This window comes from Kogia breviceps, chromosome 10 (genome assembly GCF_026419965.1).
Source record: "Kogia breviceps isolate mKogBre1 chromosome 10, mKogBre1 haplotype 1, whole genome shotgun sequence".
NCBI classification, from domain to species: domain Eukaryota; kingdom Metazoa; phylum Chordata; class Mammalia; order Artiodactyla; family Physeteridae; genus Kogia; species Kogia breviceps.
The window spans coordinates 27,318,648-27,336,626 of NC_081319.1; the positions used below are offsets into that span (position 1 = coordinate 27,318,648).

General features: G+C 42.7%; 1 protein-coding gene across 29 annotated transcripts in view; it reads left to right on the forward strand.

The window, feature by feature from the left end:
- Positions 1 to 17,979, forward strand: part of CADPS (calcium dependent secretion activator) — a 795,170-nt gene that overhangs the window by 527,374 nt on the left and 249,817 nt on the right. For all 29 annotated transcript variants that reach the window (XM_067043766.1, XM_067043769.1, XM_067043768.1 and 26 more), the window contains one exon: positions 2,090 to 2,170. In XM_067043766.1, the coding sequence (XP_066899867.1) occupies positions 2,090 to 2,170 (81 nt within the window). The remainder of the gene's footprint in view (positions 1 to 2,089; positions 2,171 to 17,979) is intronic.

The following is a 17,979-nucleotide window of genomic DNA, read 5'->3' on the forward strand; positions in this document are numbered from 1 at the left end:
GGCACGTGGGATCTTCCCGGACCGGGGCACGAACCCGTGTTCCCTGCATCGGCAGGCGGACTCTCAACCACTGCGCCACCAGGGAAGCCCAAAGCCAAATAGGTTTTTGTGTTTTGTATAACAAACCCAAGAAGACTATTCATGGAGCTTCAAAAATATGACCATAAATTGTCCGGTGTTCTTATTTACATCATATTAGAAATAACTTATTTTCTATACCATTTCATAGCATAGATTAGATTCTTTTTTAAGCATGGAGCTGGGTTTTCACTTTCAGATTTCTAATAAAATTTCATACTTTTCAGATTTCTGAATAAAAATGGCTTTTAAGAGAAAGGGACTTAGAAGACTCACATATTTCTTTATCTACTTTTTGTTGTGAGTTAATCTGTTCTGAAAAGAAGAGTAGAGCACATCCCATTTGAATGTCGCTGTTCCCTACTTATTAAACTTTTCTGTGAATAAAATAATTTATCAATTACTGAACAAAGCAGACTCAATTACAGCTTGAAGTATAATGGTAGGCTTGCTTGGAAGTAAAGAGAGAACTTCAATTCCTAGAGCAGGGATCAGTAACTATGGCCCGCCACCTGTTGTACATAAAATTTTCTTGGAACACAGCAGTGGTCATTCATTTACGTGTTGTCTGTGTCCGTTTTCACACCACATTGGAAGATTTGAGTCATTGCAACAGAGATCTTATGGCCCTCGAAGCCTAGAGTGTTAATTATATGGACCTTCATAGAAATATTTGCCAATCAATGTCTTTCATAGATTTATAGAAAGATGGGAAAGGGATGATGGAGATTACATAACCAACCCCTTCATTCTCTGGATGGGAAAACTGACACTAGAGAAGTTAGGGAATTGTCTACCCATCAGAGAAGACAAAGATAGATTTCTTTTTTTTTTTTTTAAAGCCAGATGCAAATTTAATGTAGATGTGGCAAAAATCACCTGAGTGGGTAACTATCTAACTGCAAATTTCACAAGCAGATTACGGATGCCCTCCCCTTGAAGCATACTCTGTGTAGTTTCTAATGCATGTATTTAATTAGTTAGGAGAAGGAGGCTTGCACCTACTTCCACTTTACTGCTTGATTTTTTTTTTTTTTTTTTTGCGGTACGAGGGCCTCTCACTGTTGTGGCCTCTCCCGTTGCGGAGCACAGGCTCAGCGGCCATGGCTCACAGGCCCAGCCGCTCCGCGGCATGTGGGATCTTCCCGGACCGGGGCACGAACCCGTGTCCCCTGCAACGGCAGGCGGATTCTCAACCACTGCGCCACCAGGGAAGCCCTACTGCTTGATTTTTAAAATTAATTTTTATTAGAGTATAGTTGCTTTACAATGCTGAGTTCGTTTCTGCTGTACAGCAGAGTGAATCAGCTATACGTATATATATATATATATATATATATATATATATATATATATCCCCTCCTTTTTGGATTTCCTTCGCATTTAGGTCACCACAGAGCATTGAGTAGAGTTCCCTTTGTTATACAGTAGGTTTTCATTAGTTACCTGTTTTATACCTAGTAGTGTATATAAGATATAAACACCAACTGAGAGGTAGCAGCCGTCTGGAGTACTGGTTGAAAAGGTCTCAGGGCTCAGAGAGAAAGGATGCAATAATTAACTAATCATCCACGGTCCAGGGGTGGGAGAGCAGCAGGATATATGCCGTGTAGGCGCTATGGATGCAGACTATATCTGCTCAGTACGATACTAACAGTTATATTACCATCTCCTTCCTTGTATGTCTGCCCTATAAACACTTCTTCGCTGGACCCCACAACAGAAGTGCTACATCAGGCCCTCATTAGAAGCACTGCTGCCTAGAAGTTCAGAGGTGGTTCTTATTCAAGTGCATTTAGATGTCTTTCTTAGCAACAGCCTGCCTATCACATCACATTCTCCTTAAAAGGATTTAACTCGGGATTTCCCTCAAACTGGATTTGTGTGTCACACGATTCTTACGTTTTAGTGGAATAGGTCTGTGGGGGCAGAGTAGTCTGGGTGTAAAGTCATGGGTTCCTTGGCTTTTGTCACCCCAACTGAAAGTCTCCACATTTGTGCTTTTGTGCAGCTGGACAATCCAGATGAGCAAGCAGCCCAGATCAGACGAGAGCTGGATGGACGTCTCCAGATGGCAGACCAAATAGCCAGGGTAAGGAAACTCTGGGGACATGTGCTGGGGGACCGGGCCAAAGTCCCACACCGGAAGTGCACTGATCATTAAGGGCCATGGAAAGATAAAACTGAGAACTTTATCTTCTCAGGAAGATGAGGATAATCACCTGCTAGGGTCCTCAACCTTTCTTTCTCAGGGCAAGTGTCCTAGAGACAGTACATGTGTTTCCTGTCCTCCAGTCAGTACTCAAACTCCAGCCTCACCTTTCTTCTGAGTCCCAGACTTACATTTCCATCTGTCTGTCCAGCATTTCCACGTGGCGAGTCCCCTGCATTTCAGGTTGGATGTGTTCCAAATCTTACTCCTTATCGTCCTCCTCCTGCCGAGTACACACACCTACAGACTCCTCCTCACGTGGCCTCCACACAGTTACTGTGGATGAAACCTCCCAGTCATTGTCAATTTCTCCTTCCTCCCGAGAACACTCCACACTCAGTCTGCCGCCTGCTTCTCGATTCTGCCTCCCAAATGAGGGTCAGAGCCCTTTACTGGTTTCCAGCACCACTGCTAGTGCTTTGATTCAGGCCCCTCATCTTCCACGCCTGGATCTTACAATAGCCTCCTAATGGGTATCCCTGTCTCCTGTCCATCCTGCATGTAATCATCATTCTAAACCTCATATATGAACATCTCATAACGGAGCCTCAAAATCCTTCAGTAGAATCCCCCAGTGTCCCCAGAACAAAATCTCACTGCTTTAGAATGATATTCAAGGCTCTTAATCCACAGATCATATCCTTCCTTATTTGCCTTACCTCCCACAACTTTCCTACCAGAGCTCTCCGTTTCAGCTCTACAGAATGTCTCCCTCTGAATATCCCAGGCCCTTTCCAACCTCAGTGCCTTTGTACCCACTAGTGATTCAATGTGGAATGACCTTTCTCCTCTTCTCCACTTAGCAAACTCTCTTACTCAGCCTTCAGTCCTCAACTGAAAACCCCTTCTCTAAGAGCTGAGCTCATCCTCCCCACTTTGTGCTTTCTTCTTGCCACGTGTAAACCTTTATTATGACAGTTCATTGAATGGTGACTGTTCATTTAGATGTCTGAGTCTCCCAGTAGATGGGATTGCTCTAGGGTTGGGATGTCTCCCCGTTGAGGATTGGGAGCCTAAGCATTATCTCCTATTCTTACTGTTCTACCATTTGTGTTATTGTTAACAGTAATCATGCTAGTGGCATTTCTTGAGCACTGACTCTGTGTCAAGTATGTTACATGCTTTACATATGCCATCTCATTCCATCCTCTAAACAGTTCCATAAGGGCATTTCAGTTATTCTTGTTTTAGAGATGGGAAAATCTAGGCTGAACATGAGAGGTACTAGTTAAGAGGCTACAATGGACCCTTCACTCAAGTCTAAGTATCAGGACTGGGACAGGGTGAGGTACTCACCCTACGTTCAAAATTTAAAAATGGGGCTCGGGGTGTGGGGGAGGATGAGCACAGGGTGGAGCTTGGTGTTCAGCCTTCCTCTCTATGGAAAGAAGTGTCTCAGGATTTGTACACGTGGAAAGGAATTCTACTGGAAGAGAAACCGAAGAGAGACTCCAAGAAGCAGGAAAATCCCCTTTCGTGCTCAAGCAGTTGTGTTGAAACGTTTTGCATCTTGTTTTTGGACACCTTCAAAGTTTATGGTCAGGTCAGTCTGGTGGCTAAAAGCAGTATGTAGTTATCTGGCTAAAGGTAGTGTAAAAGGCTCTTATGTTTGAAAATCCTGCTTAATGTGGGAATAAACATCAATAAGGCTTCAGAATGTACTACTCTAAATTTAGCACCTCCTCAGCAGATTATCCAGAACATAGAGGTCATTTGGTCCGTGCCCTGCCTTTGGGCAACTATTATATCCCCAACTAATAAGTATTTGTGCCACTTAAAGAAAATTTTACACACACACACACACACACACACACGCACACACACTTCAAAAACAAGCTCATGGCACCTTTATTTTAGTTGTCTTGTTTACTTTAAGGCTTAACATGATAATTTTAGAAACTTGTGTGAGCTACTTTTAGTTTTTAAAAGACCACGGGTGAACAGCCGTTACACAGTGTGCCAAGTTGCGCATTTCTGAACAACAGATCAAAGATCTCTCCCGAGGAGCTTCAAGATAGCGGAAGAGTAAGACACGAAGATCACCTTCCTCCCCACAGATACATCAGAAATACATCTACACGTGGAACAACTCCTACAGAACACCTACTGAACGCAGGCAGACCTCAGATTTCCCAAAAGTCAAGAAATTCCCCACGTACCTGGGTAGGGCAAAAGAAAAAACAATAAACAGAGACAAAAGAATAGCGACGGGACCTACACCAGTGGGAGGGAGCTGTGAAGGAGGAAAGGTTCCCACACACTAGGAACCCCCTTCGCCGGTGGAGACTGCGGGTGGCGGAGGGGGAAGTATCAGAGCCACGGAAGAGAGCGCAGTAACGGTGCGGAGAGCAAAGCAAAGAGATTCCCAGAGTATCGGTGCCGACCAGCCCGAGAGCCTTGTCTGCTCACCTGCCGGGTCGGCCGGGGGCTGGGAGATGAGGCTCCGGTTTCGGTGAGAAGCCGGGAGAGGACTGGGGTTGGCGGCGTGAACACAGACTGAAGGGGTTAGTGCACCACGGCTAGCGGGGAGGGAGTCCGGGAGAAGTCTGGAGCAGCCAAAGAGGCAAGAGACTTCTTCTTCCCTCTTTGCTTCCTGGTGCGCCAGGAGAGGGGATTAAACGCGCCACGTATAGGAGCTCCAGAAACGGGCGTGGGCCGCGGCTATGAGTGCGGACCCCAGAGACGGGCATGAGACGCTAAGGCTGCTGCTGCCACCACCAAGAAGCCTCTGTGCGAGCACAGGTCACTCTCCACACCGCCCCTCCCGGGAGCCTGTGCAGCCCACTTCTGCCGGGGTGCCGTGATCCAGGGACAACTTCCCCTGGAGAATGCACGGCGCCTTCAGGCTGGTGAAACATCAGGCCGGCCTCTGCCGCTGCAGGCTCGCCCCGCATCCGTACCCCTCCCTCCCACCGGCCTGAGTGAGCCAGAGCCCCCGAATCAGCAGCTCCTTTAACCCCGTCCTGTCTGATCGAAGAACAGACGTCCTCAGGCAGCCTACACGCAGAGGCGGGACCAAGTCCAAAGCTGAACCCGGGGAGCTGTGCAAACAAAGAAGTGAAAGGGAAATCTCTCCCAGCAGCCTCAGTATTAAAGCTCTACAATCAACTTGATGTACCCTGCATCTGTGGAAAACCTGAATAGACAACGAATCATCCCAAATTGAGGAATTGGACTTTGGGAGCAACGATATATATATATTTTTTTCCCTTTTTCTCTTTTTTCTGTGTGTGTATGTGTATGCTTCTATGCGTGATTTTGTCTGTATAACTTTGCTTTTACCATTTGTCCTAGGGTTCTGTCTATCCGTTTTTTTCTTTTATACTTATTAAAAATTTTTTCTTAATAATTTTTTTTACTTTAATAACTTTATTTTATTTTACTTCATTTTATTTTCTTTTTCCCTCCCTCCCTTCCTTTCTTTCTTGCTTTCTTTCTTTTCTCCCTTTTATTCTGAGCCGTGGGGATGACAGGCTCTTGGTGCTCCAGCCCAGCATCAGGGCTATGCCTCTGAGGTGAGAGAGCCAAGTTCAGGACCCTGGTCCACAAGAGACTTCCCAGCTCCACGTAATTTCAAACGGCGAAAATCTCCTGGAGATCTCCATCTCGACGCCAAGACCCAGCTCCACGCAACAGCCAGCAAGCTACAGTGCTGGACAAGCTATGCCAAACAACTAGCAAGACAGGAACACAAACCCATTCATCAGCAGAGAGGCTGCCTAAAATCATAATAAGGCCACAGACACCCCAAAACACACCACCAGACGTGGACCTGCCCACCAGAAAGACAAGATCCAGCCTCATCCACCAGAACATAGGCACTAGTCCCTCAACCAGGAAACCTACTCAACCCACTGAACCAACCTTAGCCACTGGGAACAGACACCAAAAACAATGGGAACTACGAACTTGCAGCCTGCAAAAAGGAGACCCCAAACACTATAAGTTAAGCAAAACGAGAAGACAGAGAAACACACAGCACATGAAGGAGCAAGGCAAAAACCCACCAGACCTAACAAATGAAGAAGAAATAGGCAGTCTACCTGAAAAAGAATTCAGAATAATGATAGTAAAGATGATCCAAAATCTTGGAAATAGAATGGAGAAAATACAAGAAACGTTTAACAAGGACCTAGAAGAACCAAAGAGCAAAAATCAGTGATGAACAACACAATAAATGAAATTTAAAACTCTCTAGAGGGATCAATAGCAGAATAACTGAGGCAGAAGGACGGATAAGTGACCTGGAAGATAAAATAGTGGAAATAACTACTGCAGAACAGAATAAAGAAAAAAGAATGAAAAGAACTGAGGACAGTCTCAGAGACCTCTGAGACAACACTAAATGCACCAACATTCGAATTATAGGGGTCCCAGGAGAAGAAGAGAAAAAGAAAGGGACTGAGAAAATATTTGAAGAGATTATAGTTGAAAACTTCCCTAATATAGGAAAGGAAATAGTCAATCAAGTCCAGAAAGCACAGAGAGTCCCATACAGGATAAATCCAAGGAGAAACAAGCCAAGACACATATTAATCAAACTACCAAAAATTAAATACAAAGAAAACATATTAAAAGCAGCAAGGGAAAAACAACAAATAACACACAAGGGAATCCCCATAAGGTTAACAGCTGATCTTTCAGCAGAAACTCTGCAAGCCAGAAGGGAGTGGCAGGACATATTCAAAGTGATGAAGGAGAAAAACCTACAACCAAGATTACTCTACCCAACAAAGATCTCATTCAGATTTGATGGGGAAATTAAAATCTTTACAGACAAGAAAAAGCTGAGAGAGTTCAGCATCACCAAACCAGCTTTACAACAAATGTTAAAGGACTTCTCTAGGCAAGAAACACAAGAGAAGGAAAAAACCTCCAAGAACAAATGTGAAACAAGTAAATTGTAATAGGAACATATATATCGATAATTACCTTAAATGTAAGTGGATTAAATGCTCCAACCAAAAGACATAGATTGGATGAATGGATACAAAAACAAGACCCATATATATGCTGTCTACAACAGATCCACTTCAGACCTAGGGACACATACAGACTGAAAGTGAGGGGATGGAAAAAATTATTCCATGCAAATGGAAATCAAAAGAAAGCTAGAGTAGCAATTCTCATATCAGACAAAATAGACTTTAAAACAAAGACTATTACAAGAGACAAGGACAGTACATAATGATCAAGGGATCAATCCAAGGACAAGATACAATAATTGTAAATATTTATGCACCCAGCATAGAAGCACCTCAGTACATGAGGCAAGTACTAACAGCCATAAAAGGGGGAATCAACAGGGACACAATCATAGTAGGGGACTTTAACACCCCACTTTCACCAATGAACAGATCATCCAAAATGGAAATAAATAAGGAAACACAAGCTTTAAATGATACATTAAACAAAATGGACTTAATTGATTTTTATAGGACATTCCATCCACAAACAACAAAATACACTTTCTTCTCACATGCTCATGGAACATTCTCCAGGATAGATCTTATCTTGGGTCACAAATCAAGCCTTGGTAAATTTAAGAAATTTGAAATAATATCAAGTATCTTTTCTGACCACAATGCTATGAGGCTAGATATCAATTACAGGAAAATTCTGTAAAAAATACAAACACATGGAGGCTAAACAACACACTACTTAATAACCAAGAGACCACTGAAGAAATCAAAGAGGAAATCTAAAAATACCTAGAAACAAATGACAATGAAAACACAATGACCCAAAACCTATGTGATACAGCAAAAGCAGTTCTAAGAGGTAAGTTTATAGCAATACAGCCCTACCTTAAGAAACAAGAAACATCTCACATAAACAACCTAACCTTACACCTAAAGCAATTAGAGAACGAAGAACAAAAAACCCCCAAACTTAGCAGAAGGAAAGAAATCATAAAGATCAGATCAGAAGTAAATGAAAAAGAAATGAAGGAAGTGATAGCAAAGATCAATAAAACTAAAAGCTGGTTCTTTGAGAAGTTAAACAAAATTGATAATCCATTAACCAGACTCATCAAGAAAAAAAGGGAGAAAACTCAAATCAACAGAATTAGAAATGGAAAAGGAGAAGTAACAACTGACACTGCAGAAATACAAAGGATCATGAGAGGTTACTACAAGCAACTCTATGCCAATAAAATGGACAACCTGGAGTAAATGGACAAATTCTTAGAAATGCACAACCTTCTGAGACTGAACCAGGAAGAAATAGAAAATATGAACAGACCAATCACAAGCACTGAAATTGAAATGGATTAAAAATCTTCCAACAAACAAAAGCCCAGGACCATAGGGCTTCACAGGCGAATTCTATCAAACATTTAGAAAGAGCTAACACCTATCCTTCTCAAACTCTTCCAAAATATAGCAGAGGGAGGAACACTCCCAAACTCATTCTACGAGGCCACCATCACCCTGATACCAAAACCAGACAAAGATGTCACAAAGGAAGAAATCTACAGGCCAATATCACTGATGAACATAGATGCAAAAATCCTCAACAAAATACTAGCAAACAGAATCCAGCAGCACATTAAAAGGATCATACACCATGATCAAGTGGGGTTTATCCAAGGAATGCAAGGATTCTTCAATATACACAAATCAATCGATGTGGTACACCATATTAGCAAATTGAAGGAGAAAAACCATATGATCATCTCAATAGATGCAGAGAAAGCTTTCAACACAATTCAACACCCATTTATGATAAAAACCCTCCAGAAAGTAGGCATAGAGGGAACTTTCCTCAACGTAATAAAGGCCATATATGACAAACCCACAGCCAACATCGTCCTCAATGGTGAAAAACTAAACCATTTTGACTAAGATCAGGAAGAAGACAAGGTTGCCCACTCTCACCACTATTCAACATAATTTTGGAAGTTTTAGGCACAGCAATCAGAGAAGAAAAAGAAATAAAAGGAATCCAAATTGGAAAAGAAGAAGTAAAGCTGACACTGTTTGCAGATGACATGATACTATACATAGAGAATCCCAAAGATGCTACCAGAAAACTACTAGAGCTAATCAATGAATTTGGTAAAGTAACAGGATACAAAATTAATGCACAGAAATCTAGCATTCCCATAAACTAATGATGGAAAATCTGGAAGTGAGATTAAGAAAACTCTCCCATTTACCATTGCAACCAAAAGAATAAAATATCTAGGAATAAACGTACCTAAGGAGACAAAAGGCCTGTATGCGGAAAGACGCTGATGAAAGAAATTAAAGATCATACAAATAGATGGAGAGATATACCATGTTCTTGGATTGGAAGAATCAACATTGTGAAACTGACTCTATTACCCAAAGCAATCTACAGATTCAATGCAATCTCTATCAAACTACCACTGGCATTTTTCACAGAACTAGAACAAAAAATTTCACAATTTGTATGGAAACACAAAAGACCCTGAATAGCTAAAGCAATCTTGAGAACGAAAAATGGAGCTGGAGGAATCAGGCTCCCTAACTTCAGACTATACTACAAAGCTACAGTAATCAAGACAGTATGGTACTGACACAAAAACAGAAATGTAGATCAATACAACAGGATAGAAAGCCCAGAGATAAACCCACACACATATGGTCACCTTATCTTTGATAAAGGAGGCAAGAGTATACAATGGAGAAAAGACAGCCTCTTCAGTAAGTGGTGCTGGGAAAACTGGACAGGTACATATAAAAGTATGAAATTAGAACACTCCCTAACACTATACACAAAAATAAACTGAAAGTGGATTAAAGACCTAAATGTAAGGCCAGACACTATCAAATTCTTAGAGGAAAACATAGGCAGAACACTCTATGACATAAATCACAGCAAGATCCTTTTTGACCCACCTCCTAGAGAAATGGAAATAAAACAAAAAGTAAACAAATGGGACCTAATGAAACTTAAAAGCTTTTGCACAGCAAAGGAAACCATAAACAAGGTGAAAAGACAACCCTCAGGATGGGAGAAAACATTTGCAAATGAAACCACTGACAAAGGATTAATCTCCAAAATTTACAAGCAGCTCATGCAGCTCAATATCAAAAAAAAAAAACAAACAGTCCAATCCAAAAATGGGCAGAAGATCTAAATAGACATTTCTCCAAAGAAGATATACAGATTGTCAACAAACACATGAAAGAATGCTCAACATCATTAATCATTAGAGAAATGCAAATCAAAACTACAATGAGATATCATCTCATACCAGTCAGAATGGCTGTCATCAAAAAATCTACCAACAATAAATTCTGGAGAGGGTGTGGATAAAAGGGAACCCTCTTGTTGGTGGGAATGTAAATTGATACAGCCACTATGGAGAACAGTATGGAGGTTCCTTAAAAAACTACAAATAGAACTACCATACGACCCAGCAATCCCACTACTGGGCATATACCCTGAGAAAACATAATTCAAAAAGAGTCGTGTACCACAATGTTCAGTGCAGCTCTGTTCACAGTAGCCAGGATGTGGAAGCAACCTAAGTGTCCATCGACAGATGAATGGATAAAGAAGATATGTCACATATATACAATGGAATATTACTCAGCCATAAAAAGAAACAAAATTGAGTTATTTGTAGTGAGGTGGATGGACCTAGAGTCTGTCATACAGAGTGAAGTAAGTCAGAAAGAGAGAAACAAATACCGTATGCTAACACATATATATGGAATCTAAAAAAAAAAAGTCATGAAGAACCTAGAGACAAGTCGAGAATATAGACGCAGACCTACTAGAGAATGGACTTGAGGTTACGGGGAAGGGGAATGGTAAGCTGGGACAAAGTGAGAGAGCTGCGTGGATAGATATACACTACCAAATGTAAAATAGATAGCTAGCGGGAAACAGCCACATAGCACAGAGAGATTAGCGCGGTGCTTTGTGACCACCTAGAGGGGTGGGATAGGGAGGGTGGAAGGGAGGGAGACGCAAGGGGGAAGAGATATGGGGACGTATGTATATGTATAGTTGATTCACTTTGTTATAAAGCAGAAACTAACACACCATTGTAAAGCAATTATACTCCAATAAAGATGTTAAAAAAACCCAAAAAACTCTCTCCCTTGGCCCACACCACTGGGTATTTTGATACCTAAGGCTGTTACTGACAAGTTAGAACTAGACTTTCTTGGCCAGTGAAATAGGCAACTAAAGTAAATCTTGGTCAAAGTATATGGAGGGCATATTTAAACATTCAGGAGGATTTCTATGAGAATCTGCCCACTACTATCTCCTGTTCTCCTGGAAATTGCCTGTCTTCTTTTGCAATATTCATTCATGCCAATAGCCCCCTTGCCACAGTTACTTGGTTCTGGAAGTGGACTCCTCACCCAAGTGGAACCAATCACTTCTCCCAGCCTGCCCCGGCCATTAGTGATTGGTCCAGAAATGGATGCAAATAAACCAGTGAACCCCTTCCCTGGACCTGTGGACTGTAGGCCAACAGAGCTGTGTCTTGTAGTGGTAGAAAGATGTCTGCAGCCATGTTCATTTCTCCAATGTAGGGGAAAGAAAATAAAAGAGTGAAGCTAACATACATACAAAGATAAACAGACAGAATATACTGAGATCCTCAGGGTGTTCAAGCCACTGGATCTACTTCTTCCTGACCATCAACTGGGTAACTGTTTTTCCTTCAGTTTAGTTGGATTCCAAGAAAAGGAAATTCTACTTCTGCTTAAATCAGCCTGGCTAATACTGAGGAAGAGTGAGAAGTATCTCATCTACTAAAAATTAAATATCAAGTTCTCAGATACAGGCTAGTTCCTGAAAAGATATTAAAACAAAGCACCCATGCTTATCTTCTTTTAGCATGCCCTGATTTTTCTATTTGTAGCATCACAGTGAATTTTATTGAGGGTGTGCAATTCAACCCATATGGCTGAACGTCAGCTCCTGTAAATACCATGACCAGAAATTCCTGGAGATAGATGTCATCCATCATACATAATTCACTGTGTTCTCTGAACTATAAGGTGGGTAGAGTGTCTTGATTGCAAATTAGAAGCACCAACTCAAGGAAGCTTTTAAAAGAGGGGATTGATTCTAGGGATCAAGCAATGTCTCACAGAGCCCATGGGCAAGGTACAGCCAAGACCTAGGAAGGGAGTGGAGCCAGGGGCCACCATGTGGTTAGGACTTTCCCCCTTCCCTTGAGTCTGTGTGTCCCATTCATTATTCCTTCTTTCTCTGCAAACCATCTTTCTTTGCTTCTCAGATGGGAAACATGGCTGTTCCACAGTTCTCCGTGTTTCCAGGATGGCCAAATAGGAAACCATTCAGCCAGTCAACCTCTCTCTCAAATCTTTCTCCCAATCTCCTCTTTCCGCTTTTCTCACTACCCCCTCACGTTCACAATTTCAAGAGTCAGGCTTCTGACTGGCCCCGCTTAGTTCAAGGGCCCACCCCTAGAGCAATCGATCAGTCCACCGTGGAAAGGGGGTGAGGCTCTCAATGAACACGTGGATGCTAGAGATACATCACTGAGGGAGAGGCTGGTACCGACAAGGTAGGGCTCTGGGTGGGGTGATCATTATGAATTGGGAGCCCCTCGAAGATGCGTACAAAATAACTGTTGCTTATGCGGTGTTTACTATGTGCCCAACTCTCTTCTAAGCATTTTACATTTGAGAACCTACCTAACTGTCCAACAACTTTATGAGAAAGGTGCTCCTACTATCCCCATGTCATAGAGGAGGCTGAAGCACAGACATTAGAGGCCTTAGCCAAGCTTATTCACTGACCAGAACCTTCTCTCTTAACCAGTATGCGCACTACCATTACAAAATGCCTTCCCAAACGTAGAGCCTCATTTCCCCATCACCCCAATCCAGAGATCCAGCATGCCCTTCACCCAGGCCTTCACCTTTCTGCATCCTGACCTCTCTCTCTGCTAATCAGTCCTTTATTAATTTGCACTGGCTATGCAATTCACGTAAACTCTCATTTAGACCTGTGACAAATGATCCTGCAAGTTAACGATGATTCTCCACAGTTTAGGCACATCAAAGAGTTTGTGACGTATCAAAGTTCACACAGCTAGTAAGTAGAAAAGCCGAGTGCTTTATTTCCAAGTTTCACGTTCTTTCTTTTCAGTAGTCAGATGACAGGCAGGAAGTTACACGAGGACAAGACTGCCCCCAGCTCCTCCCTCCCTGACGGTTGCCCCTCCAGGAAACTGCTTTCTCTATTACATGAAAATTTGCTGTGCATTCCCTTCAGTTTATCCAGAAGCCCAAATGAAGCAAAAGCAGCAGGCAGGATGGGCTCCTGGAATTCTGAATCCCTTCCAGTTTGATTTCCTTGGCATCTGGGAAAGAGGTGGTGGGGACCTCGGTGGTTCTGCCAGCAGCATTCTTAACCTCACGTGCTTACGAAAGGCAAATGTTTGTCCTTTCTTCCTGGGAGAGAAGGGAGGCAAGTGCAAGGTGGCTTTCCTCTACCCACAACCCTACCCTGTAGTCTGTCAGTTCAGTCACACCAACATCCAACGAATCATCAGATACGGCTGTGTGAGCCCTCACTGTGAACATCAGACACGCTGCCTAAAAAGCTCCGTGAAGAGATCTGAATGCATTTTTTAAAATCTGGTAGAAAAGACTTCTTAATCCCTGCTCAAACATTTTCCCAAATCCTCTAGTGTTGACATTAAAAAGTCCCCAAATTTCACCCAGGAATTAAGCCTAAGTTATTTAAATTGTGTGATTAGAAGTTGACATTGGAGCTTAAACAGGCAGCTTGTGGCATTAGTGCTGCTGTGATATTTGCCAGTTCTTTTGGCCACGTTTTGGGTAAAATTCCAGAATTCTTGAGCTGATTATATAAGACAAATACTACAGCTTTTATAATAGAGGCAGAGGTCTGGGTGTGAAACACCATTGTTTTTTCAAGCTATCATTTCAACGAGGAGTTGCCATTTAAACCATATGCTCTGCAGAAGCAAAATGACCATCTCATACCACGGTCCCATTGCAGATACTGATGATGTGCCTAGGTGAGAAATGACATCCAAATATTTCCCTGATGGAAAAGTTCTCCATACATTGCCAACAATCAGATAAAAGTGGAATCCTCTCCTACCAGAGAATGATAGCACCCCCAGCTTACAGATGAATGTTGTACCTGGCATCTACCCTGTGCCCAAGCACATGGTAGAAATTTAGTTCAATTTTTGGTCTGCAAGAATGTGTGTAGGGAGCATCTCCCTGACTCTGGCCTTTGTCAGGCAGCTAAGAACCCAGGGGGATCAGAGTTCAAAGAAACATCTAAATGCGAAGGGCGTTCATTCAAGGAAAAGGAAGTCCATCTAATTCATAAAAGCTGAGGAAGTAAAACTAAGCCACTTAAGGACCAATCCAGGAAACTATTAATATAATACCTGTGCCCAAAATGCCTTCTAGTGTCTGTGAGGCTGCTTTTGTTTCGTTTCTTTTTGTTTGTTTTTTTGCGGTAGGCGGGCCTCTCACTGTCGTGGTCTCTCCCGTTGCGGAGCACAGGCTCCGGACCCGCAGGCTCAGCGGCCATGGTTCACGGGCCCAGCCGCTCCACGGCACGTGGGATCCTCCCGGACCCAGGCACAAACCCGCGTCCCCTGCATTGGCAGGCAGACTCCCAACCACTGCGCCACTAGGCAAGCCCTGTGAGGCTGCTTTTGAAATGTGTTTATAGTGGGGCTGCCGTTGAAGACCCCTTTAGAAACAGCCTAGATTGACAGAATGCTATTCCTTCTGAAGGCTTAAGTACTCAGAGTAGAAAAATGGCCTTGTTTTCCCTTGCAGACATCAGTGGGGTTTTTTAAAATTTATTTTTAATTTATTATATATATATATTTTTTGTCTTCATTGCTGCGCGCGGGCTTTCTCTAGTTGAGGAGAACAGGGGCTGCTCTTCGTTGCGGTGCGTCTCATTGCGGTGGCTTCTACGTTGCATAGTACAGGCTCTAGGTGCACGGGCTTCAGTAGCTGTGGCTCTCAGGCTCTAGAGCGCAGGCTCAGTAGTTGTGGCGCATGGGATTAGTTGCTCCACAGCATGAGGGATCTTCCTGGACCAGGGATTGAACCCATGTCCCCTGCATTGGCAGATGGATTTTTTAGCCCTGCACCACCAGGGAAGTCCCCAGACTTCAGTTTTATAAGCATCTTTTTATGATGTCATTAGGAACTATCCAAGTTCTGGGAGGAGTGGTCATTCTTTGGATTTTTCCAGTATCCTCCTGCAGAAAGTTTGGTGGATGCCAGCTCTGGGCCAGGGTTGTGGTGTCTGTAATCACTGGGTCTTCTTCTAAAATGTCAATACTGTGGAGTTAAAAGGCCTTGAGTGAGTCCCAAAGGTGGGTGTGATGAAGGGACCGCACTTGATAGTAAGGCTGATTGGCAGGAGAGAACCCACTTCACAGACACAGGGGTTTTTCTCTCCATCTCCATGGCAACTGCAGGGCCAGAAGCTGCCAGTAAAATCAAAGATACACTTTACCCAGCTCCTCCAATATTCCATATAGTTATAAGGTTTGGGCCCCAGTACAAGGAGGAAAGAGATAGATCAGTGTCCCAGCCTTCAGGCTGTTAGTATGTAACCTGTGCTGCTTGGCAGCCTTTAACATCAATTAACTTACCTCATTCTTCTCTTCCCTCGTTAGAAGGACCATGTTCAAAAGAAGATGGGGAAGTATTTTGTGACCACATTCAGTTATATAGACCTTCTTGGATTCGTGGTTGCCTATTACATTTTTCTCAGAAGAGAGCAAATAAAAGTGGCCCTGTCTCAGCCAACTCAACCCAGTGCCAAACTCTTCCTCATCCATCAGACTCTCAGCCTAAGGGTCACCTCCTCCAGAAGGCTACCCTTGATTCTCTCAGGAAGAGATCACTTCTCATCTACTTCCATCAAGCATCTACCTTGATGTTTCCTTACAGATCTTTCTCTCTACTGGCTGTAAGCTCCAGAACAGTTCACATCCTTTCATCATGATCTCCCCATGCCTAACACTGTGTCAGGCACAGTTTGGGTGGCAGTAAATATTTTCTAAGTGATGATGGCCCAGCAGCCCAGGGCCTTTGTCATAAAGGATACCCACATTTTTGAGGCTCACATTTGTCCTCTGATTGAGCCCAAGAATGATAAAAAGGCAGCCCACTGTGCAAAAGTTTCGAAGATACGAGTCTTGAGTATTGAAAGGAAAATAAGAGAATCTCAGGGATCTAAAATGCAAGAGGAATAACTTGGCTTTCTTAGAATTAGAAAACCAATGAACGTCAAAGCTCCTTTCTGTGACTCTAAATAGCCTCTTCTCTCCTCTTCTCTTCCTTCCCTCCTCCTTCCCCTCTCTCACAGTCTCTCTCCCCCCTCTATCTCCCCATGTCTTTCTTGCTCTTTGTCAGGTTCTTACTCTGCTTTCACCTGGTCCAATATGGACAATATGGCAACCACCCAAGAGTCTGTCTTTATGATCTTACAGTTTCACCACTGATCGCAATCTCAATATCTCTCAGTTCAAATGCTTGAGAGATTAAGTCCAGTTGATTGCTGGCCACTTAGTGGAATTAGCTGGATGACTTTAAGTCAGGCGCCCACATATTAGACATCTTATTTTTCTGCCACCCAGAATTGGCAAACCAATCCATGTTCCATGTGACCCAGGTGGAGTTCTACCCTGAGCCACAGGGACAGAGGAAATCAGGCCTAAGCAGTTCAACATGACATCACTGGCTATGGAAACTGGTTCAGGGTATGCACATAAGTCAGACTTCAGGTGAGGATTCTGAGATAAAAGATCCTCCGTCTTCTGTGAGCATTACAGGAGGAGATGTTCACTCTTCCTTTAGATAGTGTGATGTGGTGTTGTGAGGTACAGATCTTTAGCAATCGTTTTGTCACACTAGAAGGAGCCAGACTGAGCATGAAGTCAGCCCAGAAGAACCCAAACCAAGTTTTGGAGGAAAAACTCAGTTATAATGATATTATCTGACTCGTGATTCCAGTCTTGCCTGAAGCTGGTTCTACCCTAGGACATTTTCAAACCTATACATTCCTTCATTGTTTAAGCCAGTTCAAGTGGATTTTTCTGTCACTTGCAAAAAAAAAAAAAAAAAGTCAAACTGATTTGATTTGCCACTCACCTGCTCGTTTATGGAGCTGGGCTGCAGAGAGCACATTCATGTTTCAAGTGGGAAATGATTCTTTGAGAAGGTGATTGATCCAAACTCTATTCATCTGAGGCACCTGGACAGCTCAGAGGTATAAAGTTGGCTAAAGCGTGTTGCCATTATAACTGAACTCTTAAGAAATGAAAAAAATATAGAGTTCAGTTCTGATACTGAATTGCTTTGTCTTCTCTTCTAAGGAATTTTAGTGTTTTTCATCACTTCATTAATTTTTTTTCAGTTTTTCTTCAAAACAGTTAACTATTCTTCTTAGAAATAGCCACAGGCTGTGTTTGAAACATCTCAAATGAGCTCCTTTTGAATTATTCATGTGAGAAAATCTCTATAGATATCCAGAAATAGGGTGCTTTTCTGTCTCCTCAGCTTAAAAACAACTGGCTGCATTTTGCTAAAAAGAAAAACTGTTTGAATTGAGACTGGATTTGACGAACGTCACCCCATTTTTCTTTCCATAGATCCAATTTGCTGGAGAAAACTTTGGGGGGGGGAATAGAACTATAATAAAACATT